We start from the raw sequence: 22,781 nt of genomic DNA, 5'->3' as shown, positions 1-22,781 counted from the left end.
AAACTAACACAAGAACAGAAAACCAAACACTGCATGTTCTCACTCATAAGTGGGAGCTGAACAATGAGAACACATGGACACAGGGAGGGGAACATCACACACTGGGGCCTGTCAGGGGATGGAGGGCTAGGGGAGGAATAGCACTAGGAGAAATACCTAATGTAGATGACGGGTTGATGGGTGCAGCAAACCACCATGGCGCGAGTATACCTATGTAACAAAACTGCACTTTCTGCACATGCACCCCAGAACTTAAACTATAATAAAAAGTAAAAAATAAAAATAAATAAAACTCTGATCTGTAGGCCAAAGGGTATTTCTTTTTCTTTATTAATTACTCAGAAGTCTAGGCCACAGCAATCCTACTGTTCTCCTCTCATTTTCCTAAACTATTTTGATACTTATTTCTCAGACTTTACAGACTATTAGATATTTCTCACATTTCCATAGATAATAACTCATTAGCTTTGCAACCTGATTCTCAATATTAAGAGATTAAAACTAATGTATATGACTCTCAGTTGACACATACTGAAGTATAGGAAAATTCCATCATTTCCTTCTGCAAAATGAAAAAGATTTTAATTCATTTTCTCAACAGCTGCATCATTTTTTTATGCATAGAAAAAAATGTGCAATTACTCCAAGTACAATCAAGTCATTTAACATGGCTTTACCATCATTGTAGTTACAGCATATTTTAAAAGAGAAAAAAAATCTCAAAGCACAGGTCTTGCTGTGCAGCAAAGCAATCAAATTCCTTTATAATAACATCCTGATGGGATTCAGCAATCTGAGGGATAATGAATAACCACTCTAATCAGTAAACAGGAAGATGCTACAACAGTCACTGAGTAAAAACTGACTATCATCTGTTGATTCTCTTGATCAGCATTTCAAACAATAAATTGAAATGTAAGTATCCCCTAAAAAGAAAAATAACTTTGTTTAGTGTGCTTAATTTTACCAGGGAGTGAGGAAATTATATATCACCTTGATTGTCTTGCAGTGTTGGCCAGTCAATAAAATGCACAAATAATCTTTTTTATAATACATGGCCAACTTTATCCTATCACTTGAATACGTCAGGATAAACTGATTGTGGAGTTGGTTGATAACATTGTACTTTGGAACTGACTATTTGAATTTGTTTTGCTACTTTATTATTTGATATTCTTCTCCAGTGTTCATCTTATGAAGTTATTTGCATCTGAATATGAAGAGTCTGTTTCAAAATAGTCCTCAAGTTTCCAATGCAGTGTCTCAAATGTAGGTCGTTCCTTAGGCTCTGCATTCCAGCACTCCAACATGATGTTGTAAAATTGCTGTGGACAATTGGATGGTTGGGGAAGTCTATAGTTTTGAGCCAACATCTGGATTACCTGGGCACCTGTCATACCTAGAAAATACAGAACGGAAACAATAACAACAACAAAAAAATCCAAGTTAAAGCTCAGAGTCTTAAACTTATAGCCATTTATACTCTAGGTTACTAAGTAAGTCAATTTCCTTGGCAAAGCTTTGAGGTCTACCATCCCCTTCCCAGGTTACACAGATTAAACTAAGTCCTGCAGCAAATGATGTCTATAAGACTGCAATTCACTAGGAAAGGAGAGGGAAGTAATAAACCACCTCATTAATGCAAATTATCATCATCAAATTTTATCTATCAAGCTCCCGCAGGTACTTGGTATGGTCAGCCTCATAACTCTGCCCTCTAAGTCTGGGAGAAGCAGTTAAAGTCACACCTAAGTAAGTGACCTGCAGCAGAAAGGTCCACTTCAGAATTAATTACTCACCACTGTAAGGCATTTTGCCATAAGTAATGATTTCATAAAGAAGGATTCCAAATGACCACACATCGGACTTAATGCTGAATTTATTAGTACGAATGGCTTCGGGTGCAGTCCACTTCACTGGCAGCTTTATTTCGTGTTTAGATTCGTAGATGTCTTCATTATCTACCTGTTAATGCATTAAGGAATCCAGGCCAAGTTAAAGCAATTTTTTTTGCTACCCTCATTCATCTATAATCTGCTTCAGATGAAAATTTAGAGAAAAAGGATTCAAAATGAGCTTAGTTCAATTGACAATTACATTAGCAAATTCTGAATCTGGTATACAAGACTGAAAAATATGTGGGAAGTCATTAATAAAATATTATTTAAGAGCCTACTATGTGCCAAGAATAGCACTGAAAGAAACATTCTACTACATTTGGAGAATTAATACATGATTCTGGCTTCACATCTGATCCTGAGAGAAAAAAAAAGGAAGCAAAGTCTGTCTATTGTTTGATTTACTGATGATACTGAAAAGCCACTGACTTTGATAATTACCATGTAACCACTTGCTAATAATGAAAAGTAGGATCTAAGTGTTTTAAATTAATATATAAACTCACTGGGGTACTAATTAATTTACAAAAAGAAAAAAAATGATGAATTCATGAAGATTAAAAGAGAATCATTTATTTGTTTTTTCATGCCCTGTATCCATATTTTTAGGGTACAATATGGAAATTTCAAATTAATTTAAGAGAAAAACACCTAATATTACATCTCCTATAGAGTACCTTTCAGACTGAGGTAAAATTGGGAAATCAAAAGCCAATGATTGCTGAAGAATTCTGGTGGCATGCAAATTAGTCTGGCGTACAGTGAGTAATGGTGGTTAGGTTAACACTGCACAAAGTGTACAGCTTTTGTAAAGGAAATATAGGCGAACAGAGGTGACTGGTACTAACTGAAAAATAGATCATTAATTCAACTATATACTTAAGTACATACTTTCCAATCTGGTTGGTCACTGTTTTCTCTATTTTGTGTCTCCTTGATAAAGAAATAGGAATGTGCAGGCAGTTTGTAAGGTTTTAGACTATCGAAGTAGTTTATGGACTACAGAACTTGGAGAAACATTGTTTGAAAGAATAACAGTATATCTATTGGTTTACTAACTGTTAGACTTTTGACCTATTACGAAAACTAATTAAAACAAAACCAAATCCACCTTGAAAACTCTGGCAAGTCCAAAATCTGCTACTTTGTAGATATTATGTTCACCAACAAGGACATTTCTGGCAGCCAGATCTCTGTGAATGTAGTTCCGAGACTCCAGATAGGCCATTCCAGAGGCAACCTGTGCCGCTATGTCTACCTGTTGAGTCAGATGGATTTTTGACCCAGCATCACCTAAGCAAAAAGAGAAAAGTAAGAAAGTTACTTTTAGAGAACATTTGAACTATAAAGTGAATTCTGAGAATTTTCGATGAATGAGTTATCAGTGAGATTAAGTACAATGACACTGATCTGTCGAGCTATATATCTATATCTATATATATATATTATATATATCATTAACACAACTTAGTTTGCTGTGAAAGGTTAATAAGGCAACAGTTTTTTCAGAGTCCAAACATATTCCAAGGCCCTCTCTTCCTCGAATGAGTATTACAAGTAACAAGTCATCGCATGATTCAAACATGGCTACAATTATCTGAGACTGTGGCTATTTTGCCTTTTTTCTTTTTTTTAATTTTATTTATCTTTTATTTTAAGTTCAGGGGTTCATTTCCAGGTTTGTTATATAGGTCAACTTGTGTCATGGGGGATTATTGCACAGATTATTTTGTCACCCAGGTATTAAGCTTAGTACCCATTAGTTATTTTTCCTGATCTTTTCCTTCCTCCCCACCTTCACCCTCTCATAGGACCCAGTATGTGTTGTTCCCCTCTGTGTGGGTGAACATAGCTCTCACTTATAAGTGAGAACATGTGGTATTTGGTTTTCTGATCCTGCATTAGTTTGCTAAGGATAATGGCCTCCAGCTCCATCCACGTTGCTGCAAAGGACATGATTTCATTTTTTATGGCTGCATAGTATTCCATGGTGTATACGTACCACATTTTCTTTATCCATTCTACCACTGATGGGCATTTAGGTTAATTCCATGTCTTTGCTATTGTGAATGGTGCTGCAAGAAACATACATGTGTATGTGTCTTTATGATAAAACAATGTATATTCCTTTGGGTATATATCCAGTAATGGGATTGCTGGGTCAAATGGTAGGTCTGTTTTTAGATATTTGAGGAATCGCTGCACTGTCTTCCACAATGATTAAACTAATGTACACCCCTACCAACAGTGTACAAGCATTCCTTTCTCTCTACAACCTCGCCAGCATCTCTTATTTTTTGACTTTTTAATGGCCATTCTGGCTGGTGAGAGATGGTATCTCATTGTGGTTTTGATTTGCATTTGTCTAATGATAAGTGCTGTTGAGCATTTTTTTCCACATGATTTCAATACCATATGTCACTGACTAATTTCTTCACGGAAATTATTACTTAACTGCTACTGAATTTCTTTCAAGCATTGCATACTTTGTTTTAGTCATTGACCCAATAAAACAATACTAACTTTTATGGCTGAGCCAATGAAAATTTCTCATTCTTCCATCATGTTGTTTTTAAAAACTAGCTCACTAATACAAATGAAAGGTCTATCCATAGTTATAAAGTATGTATATTACATTTGTACCACCAAGCTTGATACATTTTTTTTCTCTGCCTTAATCTGTTATTCTTAGAATGGGTTGCTCATCTCTCCAGACATGGACATACCTTCAATAGGCAAAGTTTCTCCTACTGGGAATTCTTTATAACTAAGTATTTAAAAATTTATATAGTACAATCAGTTTGATTATTATTAGTAGAGGGGGGGTCAGCATTATTTTGTGGTGACCGACTCTTTGTATTTGCATTTGACTTACCTATTTTGTATTTGTACACAAAATAATACTGACTCCTTCTACTTTGAAATGGGGTGAGTCATCCCTGGGTAGGATTTAGCTGCCATACTGTTGACAGATGTTTTCAGATGTCTGGAGAATTAAAATAATGTCACATCAACTCAAACTAATATTCCTCTTATATATCCCTGTCTGAATAAGCTGAATACTACACAAAGTCCATTAGACTCATGGTCAAAAGCATAGACACAAGCCCTGACTTGAGAGGCAGCTGTATGCATTACAGGGGTCAGGAAATCTGGTTTGAAGCTAGAGGGCCAGACTTTCAATCAAGGATATGCCTGATATTTCTTTGTGACCTTGGGCAAGCAGCTTAACATTCCTATGCATCAGTTTCCTCATCTGTACAATGATAATAGTAACTACTTTATGGTATTTCTTGTTAAAATGAAAATTAAAATGAATTAATTCATGTAAAGCACTTAAAGCAGTGCTTGGCACCTAGAAAGAACTCAGTGGATCCTATCTGTTATTATCATTGCTCCTATCTAATCAAGATAAAACATAGAACTTGCTAAGTTAGAGATACATATGAATTACCCATGTGGAAATGACTGAAGGAAGACAAGCTATGGGTCTGGAACTCAGGGGAGAATATGCAGCAAGAGATACAGATTTAACAATCATAAGTTATAAGTAGGAGTTAAAACAGTAAAAGTGGGTGAGATTGCTAGGAAATGACAGAGAAACACCAATATTGAAGGTGGGCAGAGCAAGATAAACCTACAAGAAAACTGTGAAGAATCAGCCAAAAGAATATGAGAAGAAAACCACTAGAGAAACTTGTAACGTGTCAAAGGTTTTGAGAAAGAGAAAATGCCATCATAGTCAAATTCCACAAATAAGTCCATGAAGAAAAGGACTAAGACATTTGTCAAATATAATAAGGGAGTCCCTGGTGATCTTGGAGATAGGATCTTGACTGGAGATCAGGTGGGTATAAGGATTTGAGGGCTAAATACGAGTGGAGGACATGGAGACAGAAGAAGGAGTTGGCAAATTCCAAAATCCTAATCAAGAAGGAAAACAAGAAGGTTCTGGTAGAGGTAAACATAAAGTAATGGGAAAGCAATTATCATAAAATTTGGGATACTGAGGGGTTGTAATTGATAAAGTATTCAGGGGGTTGGCCGGGCGCGGTGGCTCAAGCCTGTAATCCCAGCACTTTGGGAGGCCGAGACGGGCGGATCACGAGGTCAGGAGATCGAGACCATCCTGGCTAACACTGTGAAACCCCGTCTCTACTAAAAAATACAAAAAACTAGCCGGGCAAGGTGGCGGGCGCCTGTAGTCCCAGCTACTCGGGAGGCTGAGGCAGGAGAATGGCGTAAACCCGGGAGGCGGAGCTTGCAGCAAGCTGAGATCCGGCCACTGCGCTCCAGCCCTGGCGACAGAGCGAGACTCCGTCTCCAAAAAAAAAAAAAAAAAAAAGTATTCAGGGGGTTTCTAGGGTGCTAGCCACATTCTAGTGCTTGATCTGGGCAGTGACTGAATGGTTGCTTATTTGTTTGCTTTACAATTACATGTTAAATGATATTGTATGATTATGTGTTTTCTACACATATGCTATTTTTAATAAAAAATGAAATAAACAGAGCCAAAAGAATTTTTAAGGGAAACACTTAAGCAGTGTGTATGTGTACATATATATTTATTTTTTCAAGGCAAGTAGCATATCTCAGTAAGTTGTGAGGTGAAGTTAGCTGCTTACCAATCCTTTTGTGCTTTCTTTTATCCCTGAGCACAGACAGAAGATTACATTTCCCATCTTCCCTTAGAGTTAAGTTGAGCCCTGTCACTAGTTCTGGGCAATGCAATGTGTGCAGAAATGATGAACATCACTTACAAGCCTGGGTGTTAAAATCTCCCACATCTTTATGGCTAGAGGGATGCATTTCAAAATGGTAGAGCCACAGGAGTCTAAATCCCTGTATTATCCTTTAGAGAAAGTCACCTAGCAGAGCAGTCTGGCCCATATCAAAAAAAAAAAACATTGTTTTGTATTAAGTCATAGAGAGTTTTGAATTCTATATTATAGCAGATGACATTATGCAGTCTAATACAAGATATAAGCATGAAAATAAATTATAACTTAGTATGCAGCATAATGGCAAAACATTGCTGCTATGATAGCCAAAATAGCTAGGCCTTTTGATATCAAATTCACTCAATAAGAAAAGAAATGTATGGAAATTAAGACAAGCTGGTTACTAACCGTGAGTTATGTGGTATCTTCTAAAATGGCTCCCAGTTATCTGTACCTCCTGATATTCAAGCCTTTGTGAAAGCCTCTTCTACTAATTGTGGCCTGGACCTAGTGACTCATGTTTAACAACAGAATATGGCAGAAGTAGGTGGGATATCACTTCCAGGATTAAATTAGAAGAGGCTGTGACTTTGCCTTACTGATAATCTCCACCCTGTTGTTCTCTCGCTTGCTCACTCTAATAAAGCAAGCTGCTATGTTGCAAGCTGCCAAATGGAAAGGTCCGTGTAGCAAGGAGCAAAGGGCATCTTGCAGCCAACAACCAGAAAGGAATTGATTTCCTCAGTCCAACAGCCCAGGAGGAAACGACTCCTGCCAAGAGTCAAATGAGTGAGTTTAGTAGTGGATTTACCTCCATCAGAGCCTTCAGATGACTGGGTACTTGTCAATACCCTGACTGCAGCCTTGTAAGAGGCCCTGAACTAGGTGACCCAGCTAAGCTACACCTAGATTCCTAACCACAGAAACTGTGAGATAATAAACATTTGCTGCTTTAAGCCACTAAGTTTTGTGGTACTGTTTTGTGCAGCAATAGACAACTAATACAGATTGATGTTACGAAGATAACATCAGTGCTATGAATATAGTTAAAAACATGAACTATGAAGCCAAACTTCCGACTTGGATGAGTTACCTAATCTCTCCATACCTGTTTCTTCAACTGTGAAGTGGGACTACTAATACTTACCTCATAAGGTGGTTAAATAAATGAATGAAGTTCCCTTGTAAGTTGTATTCCTAGGAATTTTATTCCCTTTGTAGCAATTGTGAATGGGAGTTTGCTCATGATTTGGCTCTCTATTTGTCTATTACTGGTGTATAGGAATGCTTGTGATTTTTGCACATTGATTTTGTATCCTGAGACTTTGCTGAAGTTGTTTATCAGCTTAAGGAGTTTCTGGGCTGAGATGATGGGGTTTTCTAAATATACAATCATGTCATCTGCAAACAGAGATAATATGACTTCCTCTCTTCCTATTTGAATACCCTTTATTTCTTTCTCTTGCCTGATTGTCCTGGCCAGAACTATGTGGAATAGGAGTGGTGAGAGAGGGCATCCTTGTCTTGTGCCAGTTTTCAAAGGTAATGCTTCCAGCTTTTGCCCATTCGGTATGATATTGGCTGTGGGTTTGTCATAAACAACTCTTATTATTTTGACATACGTTCTGTCAATACCTAGCTTATTGAGTGTTAAGGACCTCTTTAAGGAGAACTACAAACCACTGCTCAAGGAAATAAGAGAGGACACAGACAAATGGAAAAATATTCCATGCTCACGGATAGAAAGAATCAATATTGTGAAAATGGCCATACTGCCCAAGGTAATTTGTAGATTCAATGCTATTGCCATCAAGCTACCACTGACTTTCTTCACAGAATTAGAAAAAACTACTTTAAATTTCATATGGAACCAAAAAAGAACCCACATAGCCAAGGCAATCCTAAGCAAAAAGAACAAAGCTGGAGGCATCATGCTACCTGACTTCAAACTATACTACGAGGTTACAGTAACCAAAACAGCATGGTAGTGGTACCAAAATAGATGTATAGACCAATGGAACAGAACAGAGGCCTCAGAAATAACACCTTACATCTACAACTACCTGATCTTTGACAAACCTTACAAAAACAATCAATGGGGAAAGGATTCCCCATTTAATAAATGCTGTTGGGAAAACTGGCTAGTCATATGCAGAAAACTGAAATGGGACCCCTTCCTTACGCCTTACACAAAAATTAACTCATGATGGATTAAAGATTTAAACATAAGACCTAAAGCCATAAAAACCCTGAAGAAAACCTAGGCAATACCATTCAGGACATAGGCATGGGCAAAGACTTCATGACTAAAACACCAAAAGCAATGGCAACAAAAGCCCAAATTGACAAATGGGATCTAATTAAACCGAAGAGCTTCTGCACAGCAAAAGAAACTATCATCAGAGTGAACAGGGAACCTACAGAATGGGAGAAAATTTTTGCAATCTATTCACCCGACAAAGGGCTAATACCAAGAATCTACAAGGAACTTAAACAAATTTACAAGAAAAAAAAACCTCATCAAAAAGTGGGCAAAGGATATGAACAGACACTTTTCAAAAGAAGGCATTTTTGCAGCCAACAAATATATGAAAAAAAGCTCATCCTCACTGATCATTAGAGAAATTCAAATCAAAACCACAATGAGATAGCATGTCACGTCAGTTAGAATGGGATATTAAAAAGTCAGGAAACAACAGATGCTGGACAGGATGTGGAAAAATAGGAATGCTTTTACATTGTTGGTGGGGGTATAAACTAGTTCAACCATTACGGAGGACAGTGTGGCAATTCCTCAAGGATCTAGAACTAGAAATACCATTTGACCCAGCAATCCCACTGCTGGGTATACACCCAAAGGATTATAAATCATTCTACTATAAAGACGCATGCACATGTATGTTTATTGCGGTACTATTCACGATAGCAAAGACTTGGAACCAACCCAAATGCCCATCAATGTTAGACTGGATAAAGAAAATGTGGCACATATACACCATGGAATACTATGCAGCCATAAAAAAGAATGAGTTCATGTCCTTTGCAGGAACACGGATGAAACTGGAAACCATTACTCTCAGCAAACTAACACAAGAACAGAAAACCGAACACCGCATGTTCTCACTCATAAGTGAGAATTGAAGAGTAAGAACACATGGGTACAGGGAGGGGAACATCACACACCAGGGCCTGTTGGGGGGTGGTGAGCAAGGGGAGGGATAGCATTAGGAGAAATATCTAATGTAGGTGACAGGTTGATGGGAGCAGCAAACCACCATGGCACATGTATACCTATGTAACAAACCTGCACATTCTGCACTGTATCCCAGAATTTTAAGTATAATTTTAAAAAATAAAAGTAATTGAAAACAAAGAAAAATGAATTAATATTTATAAAAGACTTAGAAATTGTCTGTCACAAAGTACTACAGTGTTTTTTTTTTTAAAAAAAGTATATATATGATCCTCTCCTATCACTATCTTGTATAGTTCATTTCCAGTCAATCACCTAATTTAATACTCTGAACAACTATATGAAGTAAGTATTGCAATTATTCTCGCCCATTTCATGGGGATTCCTATTACTCAAAGGAATAGGTAATAAGTTGTCTGATAGATAATAGATGTTCTATAAGTATTTACTGGGGAAAAAACAAGTCAAACTAAACTTTTTTAAAATGAAGCTATTTATCCTCTTTAAATTGTAATAAGATGTATCTGTCATTACCCTCAATACTAAAGTTTTTTTTACAGATCTCTCTCATTTTGCAGAAATGTATTACAAAAATTATCCAGCCAAGCTTAGAAACTACAAAAATGGTTATATAGAAAAAATATGTATGTTATTTCAGCTATCACATATGACATCTAATTTTATTACAGTGGACAGAAAAAGGTTTGCACTGATAGGCATAATACTGGAGGAAATTAAGTGACACACATTTCCTACTTTGAAGGGTGCAGTAACCTCAGTACTGCCTAAGTAAACCTCAACACATACTTTTCATACAACCAACAGAGGTCAAAACTGATGTAAAAGTTCACAAATCTATGATAATTTACATTTGCAGCAAGAAAATATTTTCAAATATATTCCATTACTCAAGAATCTTTCAGCTTAATAATATTCATTATGATGGGCTGCTTAAGAGTGGCACATCCATTTTTAAGATCGCTTTATTGAATGTGAACGCTCTTGATTGGGGAAGGAGCTGTCTGCAGTGAGCACATGTTCATTACTCCTCCTGGCTGCTAAGCATCATCCTCACAAATGAAGGCACTGGTAAACTTGACCCTAATGGTGGCCTAACCCTGAAGCTGATAGGGTTCATACTTAGCCCCGAGTAAACCACATTACCAAGCCACAAAAATCCTCAATGCCAAAGGAGTTGGCCACGTACCAAGTGGAACTTTTCAAGCGATATCAAGAGTCTCAAAACAAGCTTGACTCCAAGTCCCAATCTTGTTAGGTTCAAGATGGTCCCAACTTAATCTGTTTATTCAATACCTAATTAGTACATACTTTCTTATGTGCCAGACACTGCTCTAACTCTGAAACAAAGAAAACACTATCTGCCTGTGTTGCGTTATATTCAGAGGATACTAAAAACAAGTCAGATAAATAAGATACACAGTATAAGATGCTTAACAGCCAAGAAGATAAAATAAAAAACAAGGGAAAAGGAATACTTTAAGAGTCAGTAGAAAGAGATTAAATTTTAAAATTCAGAGGGTGACCAGTGAAGCACTCACCAAGATGGAAACATCTAAGTAGAGATTTTGAGGAAATTAGAAGTGAGCATGTGGATAAATGTCAAAACAACAAAAAAATTCAGGCAGAGGAAATAACAAGTGAGGCAAAAGCATGCTCAGAGGGTAGGAAAAATAGCAAAGAGGGCTAGTGTGGCTGACACACACTGAGCAAGAAGAAGGTTGTAGAAGATGAGATCAGAGAGGGAACAGAGAGCCAGGCCATGCAGGACTTCATGAGTTACACATGCTTTGATTTACATTTTAACTGTATCTCTCTAGCTGTTGTGTTGAGAAGAAACTGAAGGCGACAAGAACCAGAAGATGAAGACCAGCAGGGAGCTACTGCAGAATTCAGGAGAGAGGCAATGGCAGCCTGGATCAGGGTAGGAGCATTGAGGAGAGGTAAAATCCTCTATATATTTTGAAGGCCAGCCAATGGGATTTTGCTAGCAGGTTAGAGATGGAACATGAAAAGTAGAGATGATACCAAGGTATTAGGCCTGAGTGTTGATATGGTCAAAGAAGGAAAGACTGCAAGAGTAGCAGATTACTGGGGAGAATACAGGGAGATCAGTTTGGGGCATGTCATCTTGAGATGTCTAATAGACATTTCTACTATAGTAGAAATTAGGGCTGTTCACAAACAATGATTTTTTCCTCCTTTCAAGCACTTTACAGAATTGTACTTCCCTACCCTCTTTGACTTGATTTGTCCAAATGGAAAGGGAACAGAATTATCTTTGTCACTACTGGTCAGAAGCTTTAAGAATCAGGGTGAGATTAGTCTCATCCCCTTTCTCTGCCAGGGTGATCAAAAGAACTGAGCCACCAGCCAATGTATTTTGCAATGTAGCATGGATAAGAAATAAACATGTGTGTTAAGCCCTTGGGGATTTGGAGACTGTTAGTTATTGCAGCATATTTACATTATGCAGACTGATACAATATTCAAGTGGAGACGTTAAGAAGGCAGTTGGGTATGATTCTCAAGTAAAGGGGGAATAAAATTTGGAGAACTGTCAGGACACACAAAAATTAAACAATGAGATTAGATGAAATTAATAAGGGAACTAGTGATGTTATGAACAGTCTTGGGGAACTCCAAGATACTGAGAGGTCTGGGAATGAAGGAAATCACATAGGTTGAAAAGAATCACCAAGAAGGGAAGGAGGAAATGCCATTGAGTGAAGTGTCCTGAAAGCCAAATGAAGGAAATATTTCCAAGAGGAGAAAGTGTCTATTGAATTAAATGCTGTCGGTAGATCTGAGGATGGGGAATAGGCCATTAGATGTAATTATGTGAATACTATTAGGGACCTTTATAAAGCATTTTTTTGCTAGATATGACCCAAGATGACGTTTGCACTTTGTCCTCCTGGGAATAAGGCAAAAGGGGTTATTAATAGCTGAGTTTAATCTTTCTATGGTGGGTAACATATTCTGATGCTGTTAAATTCAATATTTTTCTGCAATGAAGCTGAGTATATTTCTGTTTTTAATGGCATTCAACAGGCCTTATTATGTTCTTTGTTCTTCTTATCTTGTTTTATAGTTTAATGTTACCAGCTTCACAAGGCATCCTGAAATCAGAGGACATTCTTATGTTTCTGAAATCTTTGTTTCATCATTCTCACCTCCCTTTACCTCTATACATTCTATCATTCCCACCCTGACATTTCAAGAAATTATAGAAGTCTCCTTTTCAAGCTTCAATTATTCATCAGTACTTGATCTCACCGTCTTTGAACATCTCATTTTAATGTTCATTATACTGTATTGTTGTTTACTAAATTATCCATTTGTAATAAACATCAAAATTTCACAATGCCCTTCAGTCTTCTCTGACTACAGGAAACTTTTTTTATCTTTATTATAAAACTAAATTTTATCTTTAATTCTGTAGGAACATAGTGTGTAGGCCAAGTGGAAAACATCCAAGACCATCCCCAAAAGTTAATGGGGTTTTTTTCACCTGTTTTATATGTTCAACTTGAAACTGATATTTAATATTTTCTCCTGTACTATCTGCTTCCACAGTCAGAGCCTTAATAGAGAAATAAAGCAATAGTATATTTCTGCTTTTTTGCCTGACAATTCTTATGTTGCCTAGCAGTGGAAGTATTTTAAACAGCAACAAGTACAATGTTGTCAACTACTGGCAAAGAAAATAAACATAGGATACTTCTCTCCCTTTTGCCCCAAATGTATTCCATGTCCCCGAATTCTGTGCCATAGAAAATATTGGTCCATAACTGATAATGTTCAATTAGTGTAGGAAATAAAGCATCATGCAAAACATCCATTCTTTAATTTCCCACATTACATTCAATTACTCTAATATATCTGTTGTGAAAAATTTTCTCTTCCACTGCACAAGTATTTTCCACCTTTTGAGTATACAGTATATAACCTATTAAATAGTAGCTGAGCCATTCAATGTTAAGACATTCATTCTCACAGACATACACATAGTAAATATCCTTTGGGTTACAGAAGGCTAAATTGACATTTATAGGACTAGCTAAACTAAATTCCTCTTTTTTTTTTTTTCCTTTTATTAAGTCTTTGCTTACTTTGGAGATATTCTTGCAGACTTCCATGTCTCATCAACTCTGTAATAATATAAATTGGATCTTCTAAAGTGCAAACAGCATAAAGCTGGATAAGCTTTGGATGTCTTAGGTTCTTCATTATCTGTGCCTCCCTCAGGAAGTCACGTGGATCCATTGAACCTGAAACAAGAAGAGGCAGAAATCACTTTATGTTACTGAGGCATTCCTATCCTCACAGCAGCCTGGTGGGAATCATCAAGATTGCCTCCTGTTTCTCAGTAGAGTAAGAGCATCAGTGTCACAAATCTTCAGAGTTATCAAGAAGAGAATCAGTTCAGCCAGAGCAACCTAATAACTGGATGTGTTGGTGCATCGGGAGTATACGGTTTATATGTTATGACCTGTAGGTGAAGAGAGGTAGATTCAGGTCTACATGAAAAATGAAGGAAAAAGGAGAGACTGATAATCTAACTGATAAAACAAGGCATCTTAACACAAAAGGAAAACATTCTATTAACATGAGCACTGAAGGTCACTGAATATTTAATTACTGCAGCCAGAGACTGATAGCTGCCCTGTCCTTGGTGCCCACTATGGGAACAGCTGGAAAAAACCTAAAACAGTGACATTCTGCCATAATTTTATCTTTAATTCTGTAGGAACATAGTGTGTAGGCCAAGTGGAAAACATCCAAGACCATCCCCAAAAGTTAATGGGGTTTTTTTCACCTGTTTTATATGTTCAACTTGAAACTGATATTTAATATTTTCTCCTGTACTATCTGCTTCCACAGTCAGAGCCTTAATAGCATGGCTATTGGAGGAGAGACAATATTAAGGCCTATTTAGAAGACTTGTCTGCAATTAAATTATATTTTAATGGCTCCACTCTGACTCACCATGCAAGGTGTCAAGTAGTTGCCATCAAATAAAATCTAAGGGGAGGAAGATTACCTGGAGTTTACATTTCACCAGTAATTTTAAAATATTTTCTTTTAGAATATGATGTTTCAGAGGCATTACTGTAATTAAAGGAATATTGTCATTTCACATCTTAGTATTCACTATGAATAATGCAAATGTGGTTTCCATTGATGCTCCAAGAGACTACTACATTCATCATCCTCTCAATGTTGAAGACTTTATAACTGATATTTAAACCCAGGCATGGATAAGCTTTGACATTCTAAGACAACACTGTGACTTGTTTATTAATGTGAAGTTGAGTTAGTTACACGTCACCTGCACATCATTTCACATAAAACATTTGAGCAGTCTCCCCTTTGAGAACCCAGAAGTTCAGACCTGGACTGATCAGACTCTGCATTCTAGACAAATCTCAGCTCTCTGCCACTAGCGCTCTGTGTGATCTTGAGCAAGTTATCAAACCTCTCTAAACTTCAGTTTCTTCATCTGTAAAACATGGCTAATAATTTTACTGACATCATAAGATCATTAACAAGATAACAGCAATGCCTGCACGTATGTGTTCAGTGACTGTTGATTATTATTTATATTATCACTGATAATGCATAGTCTCGGAAAAACCAAACAGACCAGCTGTAAGTATATTTCACAGGCTAAGGAAGAAAAGGGACAAGGACTTAAAGAGAGAGAATAGGAGAAAATGGCTGATTCTCTTTTCCGTTACATGTTTCTGAGCTCCATCAATTCCATCTCTACCACTGGTTTACTCCACACAGTCAAATAGGATTAAAGTTTGGAATCATAGTTGCAAAATGGAGCTGAGAATAAGAGACACCTAAACCATAATAAAGGACTTTGTTCTTGATAGTTACAACTAGTTTGGCCTATGGTCAAATATCAACACAGTGGGGATTCCCCCCACTACCACCCAAAAAATATAAGCTTCCAGTGATAGCAGCAATTATGACCACCGTACAGAAAATGAAGATGGGCACGGTGGCTCATGTCTGTGATCCCAGAACTTTGGGATGCCAAGGCAGGCAGATCACTTGAGGTCAGGAGTTAGGAGACCAGCCTGGCCAACATGGTGAAACCATGTCTCTACTAAAAATACAAAAATTAGCCAGACGTAGTGTCAGGTGCCTATAATCCCAGTTACTCGGGAGGCTGAGGCAGGAGAATCACTTGGAGGCAGAAGAATCACTTGAACCCAGGAGGTAGAGGTTACAGTGAGCTGAGATCATGTCATTGCACTCCAGCCTGGGAAAAAAAAAAGACAAGAAAAGAAAAAAAAAGACAAGAAAAAGAAAATTATATATACAATATATATTTATGTTAGTGAAATTTCTATGTTGTGTGGCCATCAGATTCAAGCAATGTAGGACACTCAAACTCATTCCCAAATCAGACTATGCACAAGAACTGAAACCACAGTAGGTCAGAAGCCTCTTCAGGTGAAGACTGTTTCAGAGCACTCCTTCATGGCCATGCTGGTTATAGCTCACCAGCTGCAGAGTAAAGGAAGCCCAATCTCAACTCAGCTAGTAATGTAACATTAAATATTAATTTTTTCCTGTCAAAGCTACTGTAGGAGTTCATTTCAGGCTCATCTTTACTGCGTAGTAGCCTGCTAAGCAATAAATAGCTGCTAAAACTGATTAATGGCCCCAGTGAAGTGAAGACATTTAACCAATCACAAAAGCTGTTTGTGGCTATTACACTGTAAATCAATAATAATTATTCCTGTTGGAGAGAAAACTATCTTTTTTTTTTTTTTTTTAATATGAGAAATCTGACTTTTCGTTGTCTTTTGACTTCCCAAAGGGCTTCCTTAGAGAACATTGTTAGGAAGGCTAGCTAGCTGCCTCTTCTTAAAAAGAATTATTAGGTTGGACAATAAAGTTTAGCCACCATTTATTAACAAGATTAGGGTTTAAAAGCATATACACACAGTGATTGTGAAAATCTCAGGTGCTAGAATAGAATGTCCTCACCTGGAGCACTCATATAGCATCTGGCCACTTAAAAGTGCCTGTCTCTTGCTTCATCTGGCAGATGAAAATGCTGAAACTGAATTCCTGCACTAGTAAATTTGCACTTCAGTGGACACATCTGTCAGCAGCCCCATGGAGGCTAATATTTATTAAGAACTTGCTGCATATACTTTACATACATTGGCTCCATTTGTCCTCAGAAAACCCTAGAAAGTAGGAATTATTATGCTTCCCACTTCCAGATGAGAAGATTCCAAAAGGTTAAAAAATTGTCCAAAGTCACAGAGGGCAGAGCCAGGTTTAAACGCAGATTTATGTTATGTCAAATTTGACACTATTAACTTGTTACATCAGAGGATCCCAACATTTTCAGTTCATGGAACCCTTAGTGTCTCCATAACTTGTTTCATGATGTCTCTAAGTGAAAAAAAAAAAAAACAAAAACTAACAGTTCTTTTGATTACTGGGTTAGATCCAAACAAGTTAAGAAGTATTTATCCTAACAATGTAACAGCCATTTGAAAAAGTAACACTGGTAAATTGAAAGGAAAAGACAATTTTTCATTTAATTCTTAACTACAAGTGCTTACTAAAGTGATATATGCATTCCTGGGACATTGCGCAACTTCTCCAATCTTAGAATCAGATGGAGCACTGCTACCCCCATTTTCTGGTCCGTATTGATTTTTGTGTGGATTTTGCATTTGACCATAGCAACCATCAAAAGCCCAGCTTTACAAAGATACAATGTCAACAAAACAAATGTTGTTTTAAAGTTGAAACCATGAACTACTTAAAGGTAGCAGCTTGTACAATATTCAGGATGTTAACTTCAAAACTTTTAAGTATTTCACAGCACTCCTGTGAATTCACCGTGGTGCCCTCAAGAGCCTTGGCACACAGTTTGGGAACCATAGTGTTACCCTATCCTGCCAGCAATCAAATCCCAAGTGCTCAAGTTCTGCCACCAGACCTCTAAGAATTACCAAACCTCTAAGAATTCTGGGCTAGGTAAATAATGCAGGTCTCCCAGAAAACTACAATCTAGCCTATGTTGATTATTCTTACCTCTGTTACAAAGGTATATATGAGGTTACTACAGCAATGTTGCACTTTTATAGACTGTCACTTCCATGGGGTGTGATGCAATAGTAATAGATGTGAGTTCAAATCCCAGCCATGCCATTTACTGACTTTTTCATTATTATACTAATAGTTTTTATCCATCACTTACTGTAAAGCAGGTGCTGTACAAAGCATTTCCACTAATGACCTGATTTATCTTCCTGGCTGGTCTTATTACTACTTCTGGTTTACAAACGACAAAACTGAAGCATACAGTTCCAAACTTTGCTCAAGATCACATAACTAGAAAGTATTTGGGAAGTTACTTAGTCTCTCTTCTAAATAGAAGGAATAAAGCCTGGCTGAATAGATACAGATTTCAGTATCATTTTACTTGCCATCACAGGAAAAAGGAAGACGGTAGGGAAAAAAATGTTCCTACATTTTCAAATACAAGTTTCCTTAGATGGACCATTTTGCCTTTGAACCATAGAAAATTAATACTTTTAGAAATAGTTGTTTCCTGAATAGTATCAAGATTCCTTCTGATTTTTTAAATAATTTCAGTTAAGTCAGTATCTGTTAACTAAGGCTAAGAACAAAATGGGAAGAAGGACATTGGAAGACTGAATCCTAACTCCAGAGAAGAGATGAGTTGTCAGACTCTCCAATCAGCAATATTTTAAGATGCAGTTGAACCAGGAAGTGTGCTCTTGTTTTTATATTTTAATGCCTTATCCATAGGTTGGGGTCACCTGGGCTAGAGAGAATGACCACAACACCTGCTTGCTGCCAGTATTAGCCACCCCATGACCTCTTAGATATTTACAGTGGTAAATTGAGCTCATAAAAATCAATATATGCCATTTAACCTTTATTGTTCTCGCACCTGGTTTTAATGTTTTCACTGCTACTGGAGTGGTATTGTTCCACAGACCTTCCCATACTTCGCCGAACTGACCAGATCCCAATCGCTTCAGAAGCTGTATGGAGTTGCGGTCTATCTCCCACTGGTCCACGGTTTTATATGACAAATCAAATGGAGCTGGGACCTGGATCTGTTCCATAGAATAATAAGAGCAATTGTTAAAAAAAAAAAAAGGGAGGGGGTATATTTAATATTATTTTGTTGAAAATAATATTCTAGGTACTTTTAAATAAAACATTTTTTAAAACAAAATATTGTAAACTGTATTATTATTGCTTCAAAAACAAAAAGTATGGTGGGAGAATCTGCATTGTTAACTCTTCAAATTGATCTTCCAAATCTTGGGAAGTCAGACACCTTCTTGTCAACCTGTCTGATCCCATACCTAATGCCATCGTCACTCAGGTCTGGAATGACTTCTCTGTCTCTCTTCACCTAGCTAAATCCTCTCAGTTTCAAGGCCCAGTTGAAGTTTCATCTCACCCACAAATCCTTCCCAAACTCTTTGGCTATAGTTTTATTATATGTATCATTTATTTTGCATAATTAAATGTTTTATATTTTCAAACTCACTTTTCATTTCTTTATTTGTTCATTCATTTATTTACTCATTCATTTAGTAAGTAAAATTGTTTTAAGCATTGACTAGGTGCTTTTCTATAAACAAAACAAGCAAGACCCCTGCCCTCCAAGAACTCATATTCTAGTTTACCACCTGCCCTATGGTCTCTGTGGCAGCTTCTAAACTCTGCTGTTATGGCACAAAAGAATCCAAAGAAAACTCATATATGAATGAGCATCTGCCCAAATAAAACTTATTTACAAAAACAAGCATACGTCAGTGTGAGCTCATGGGCCATGGTTTGCCTATACCTGCCTCAGGTAATAAAATGACAATTTTTTTCCCAAACTGATATTCCATGAAAAATACTCAGATATCTGAAGGAAAAAAGTTAACTTCAATAAGCAAGCACAGCTTGAAAGCATTTTCACCTTTAAGCATGGTTTCCCCAGCTTGACACACAGGCCATCACTCGTCTTGGTGTAGTGGCTCACAAATTCGTTCAGTGTTGAAAAGGTTCTTCTCCGGGTGAGAAAAAAGCCCCCTTCATCCAGTCTTTTAATTCTGTAGTGTTTTACAACTCCTCCATCTAAAACTGGAACCCAAAATAATTCCTGTTAATAAACTTCTTGCTAAAGCCAAGCAGATTTATTTACTTTGTGGTGACATTTTCAATGCATAAAATGAAATATACATAAAATTATATGTATTTCTCAACTTCATCTCAGAAAAGATTTAAGAAAGTTTCCAAAGGATATAGAATAAAAGAGAGAGTGTGAGAACTGGGAAATAATACTGAAGGAAATATAAAAATAAAGGGGTGAGGCTAGCACTAAAAGAATCCATGCTTCAAAGCCTAGTATACTTGATTAAAACAAGCCATAAAATTGACTCTATCACTCTAGCAATGCAAAGAAGGAAACCTTACCATTTTGAGGAATCACAGTATCCATAAGATAAAATCATGAAAGGTTTTTAGGAACAGTTTGACTCTTCCTGGTGCAGAGACCAGGGAGAAATTTCTCCCATGAAATCCTATAATGTGGCAATGGAAATAAACAGTGTGCTCAATACCATCTTACAATAATGCATGGAATTCCACAGGACTGTTCATTATATCGTACCTCAATGCAGGCTGGTAACAGAATGTCCTAACACAGTTCAATAAAAGCAATTCCACAGAGCCTAAAATAATGCAGTCCACACATGCAATGTTCCAGCAGTATTGCTTAATCCAAGGGTGAGTCCCGTAGGATCTACAGGAATAACTAGACTGTGTTATTTTTATCTAGTCAGACTTGCAGTGGTTATTTTGTTACTCTTGCCACCCCCCTACCATTGACCCTTCTTCTGTTAACAGCACCCCCAATTTTCCTCAGAGAATTGTTGCTTCTCTAAAAGCATGTGGTCCAGAGGGACCTGATAGCCACCTGGAGCCAAAAAAGACATAATTAGTGCAATAAGAGCCAAGGAACCCCAGTTCCAGGACTTGATAGTTCCAGAAAGACAGGAAGAGTTTTGTTGGTGTGGCTGCTGTTTTGGTTTTGGTTTACTGATGGGAGTTTGGAGCTACTGGCAGAATCCTGGCCTCTAGGCAGGAAGCAAGCTTGCCTTAGAAGAGAAGCAGCCTAGTGGGAGGCAGTCTTGATTTGGAAAGTGAAGCTTAATCCCAGGAGCCAGTCAAGCCTGGCTTTTCAGCTACAAGAGTCAATTAACTACCTTTTTGGTGAAACTATTTTGAATAGGGATTTCTGCACTTACATTCAAAATATTGACTAATGCACTTTGTACCTATGCTTTCACTTAGCAAAGTTATTGATAAGTATTGGGCAGCATTTACCACTAGAATGTTATTCTGCATTCCTTGCTAAATATAGGACTTTATGCTTCAATGAGTAGTCAGGCTGGTGCAATGGTCTTATGAAAGGAAAGAAGACATCCCACTTCCCATATGGAGATTTACTGAGGGCATGCCAATAGCTAGGACAAAAAAAAATTTTTTTTTTTTTCAAAAAAAGGAACTGGCACACACCAGAAAAGCTAAAATGAAAAAAGACAGTATTAACAAGGAAGTGGAGTGACTTCCCACACACAGTTGATGGTAGAGTAATTTTTACCACCACTTTGGGAAACCGTTTTTCCTTATCTACTAGAGTTGAACATAGTCATACAGGTAATACAGTAATTCCACACCTAAGCATAAAATCAATAAAAGTGCACAATATATTCACCAAAACATGTGTTTAACAATGTTTTTAGTTGCCTGATTTGTAAGGGTCTAAACCTGGAAACAATCCAAATGTCCATCAACCAATAAATAGAACTATCCAAATGTCTATCAACTAATAATTGAATTAGCTAAAAAACTGTCATCTGGTTGAATGCAGACTTGTAAATAAACAACAACTGCAGCTACACACAACAATATGAATGAATCTCGCAAACTCAAATATACAGTCTCATTAATAAAAAGCAAGGCTGAGCTGGGCTCAGTGGTGTCTCACACCTTTAGTCACAGTATTTTGGGAGGTTGAGATGGAAGAATTGCTTGAGGCCAGGAGTGCAAGGCCAGTCTGGGCAATGGTAGCAGACCCTGTCTCAACAAAAAATAATAATAATAATAATTGTTTTTAAATTAACCACTATTGGTGGCACATGCCTGTAGTCACAGCTACTTGGGAGGCTGAGGCAGGAGGATCATTTCAGCCCAGAAGGTCAAGGCTGCAGTGAGTTAGGAATGATTGCGCCACTATACTCCAGTCCAGCCTGGTCAACAGAACAAGACTGTCTCTAAAATAAATAAATAAATAAATAACAAAAACAAGCAAAACTATTGATATGAGGGGTCAGTGACTAGGATGCTAACCTTATTCTGTTTCATAACTTGGTGCTGGTTACCTGGATGTATTCACTTTGTACTCACCAAACTAAACTCTTACCAATTGTGCATTTTTATTATGTGTATCACACTTCAATTTAAAATAATACTTTTAAAATGTTGGTGTTTTGCTTCTGTTTATGAGCAAATGGGACATCAAGTCTCCAAACTGCTATATTGCGGTTCATGCTGCATTATTTCAGTATCGAAGGTTATCAAAGTAAATGTTACCTAATTTTCACCTTGGATATAAAAATACTCAGTAATATACACGTAGAATATTAACTTTAAGCAAATAAGTTTTCTAGTAAGGGCTGTGAGAAACCTGGCTACAAAATGCCCTCCTAAATAACTGAGTTGACTTGCAGTATAGGAGTATTTGCTATAAGCCAGAAATATGCAGGGAAATATCAAACAAAAATCAAGACTTTAGGTGTACAACAGTGAATATGAAACAGTGAATATGAAAGTAACCTTTTTTTTTTTTTTTTTTTTTTTTTTTTT

General features: G+C 37.1%; 1 protein-coding gene across 5 annotated transcripts in view; it reads right to left on the bottom strand.

Moving 5' to 3' along the window:
* Window positions 1-300: 300 nt before the first annotated feature.
* The window catches only part of FRK (fyn related Src family tyrosine kinase), a 163,110-nt gene continuing 140,629 nt past the window's right edge, over window positions 301-22,781 (bottom strand). For 4 of the 5 annotated variants that reach the window (XM_017869921.1, XM_017869920.1, XM_017869923.1 and 1 more), the window contains 6 exons: window positions 19,831-19,994; window positions 18,799-18,967; window positions 13,946-14,104; window positions 3,010-3,191; window positions 1,800-1,965; window positions 312-1,399 (listed from right to left, as the gene is read on the bottom strand). In XM_017869921.1, coding sequence (XP_017725410.1) covers window positions 1,188-1,399; window positions 1,800-1,965; window positions 3,010-3,191; window positions 13,946-14,104; window positions 18,799-18,967; window positions 19,831-19,994 — 1,052 coding nt within the window. In that variant the 3' untranslated portion in view covers window positions 312-1,187. Of the gene's footprint in view, window positions 1,400-1,799; window positions 1,966-3,009; window positions 3,192-13,945; window positions 14,105-18,798; window positions 18,968-19,830; window positions 19,995-22,781 lie in introns of all 5 variants that reach the window. The other variant, XM_017869919.1, reaches the window with a different exon arrangement.

Source organism: Rhinopithecus bieti, unplaced genomic scaffold (genome assembly GCF_001698545.2).
Source record: "Rhinopithecus bieti isolate Rb0 unplaced genomic scaffold, ASM169854v2 scaffold_4829, whole genome shotgun sequence".
NCBI lineage: Eukaryota > Metazoa > Chordata > Mammalia > Primates > Cercopithecidae > Rhinopithecus > Rhinopithecus bieti.
This window is presented reverse-complemented; position numbering and strand designations above follow the sequence as displayed.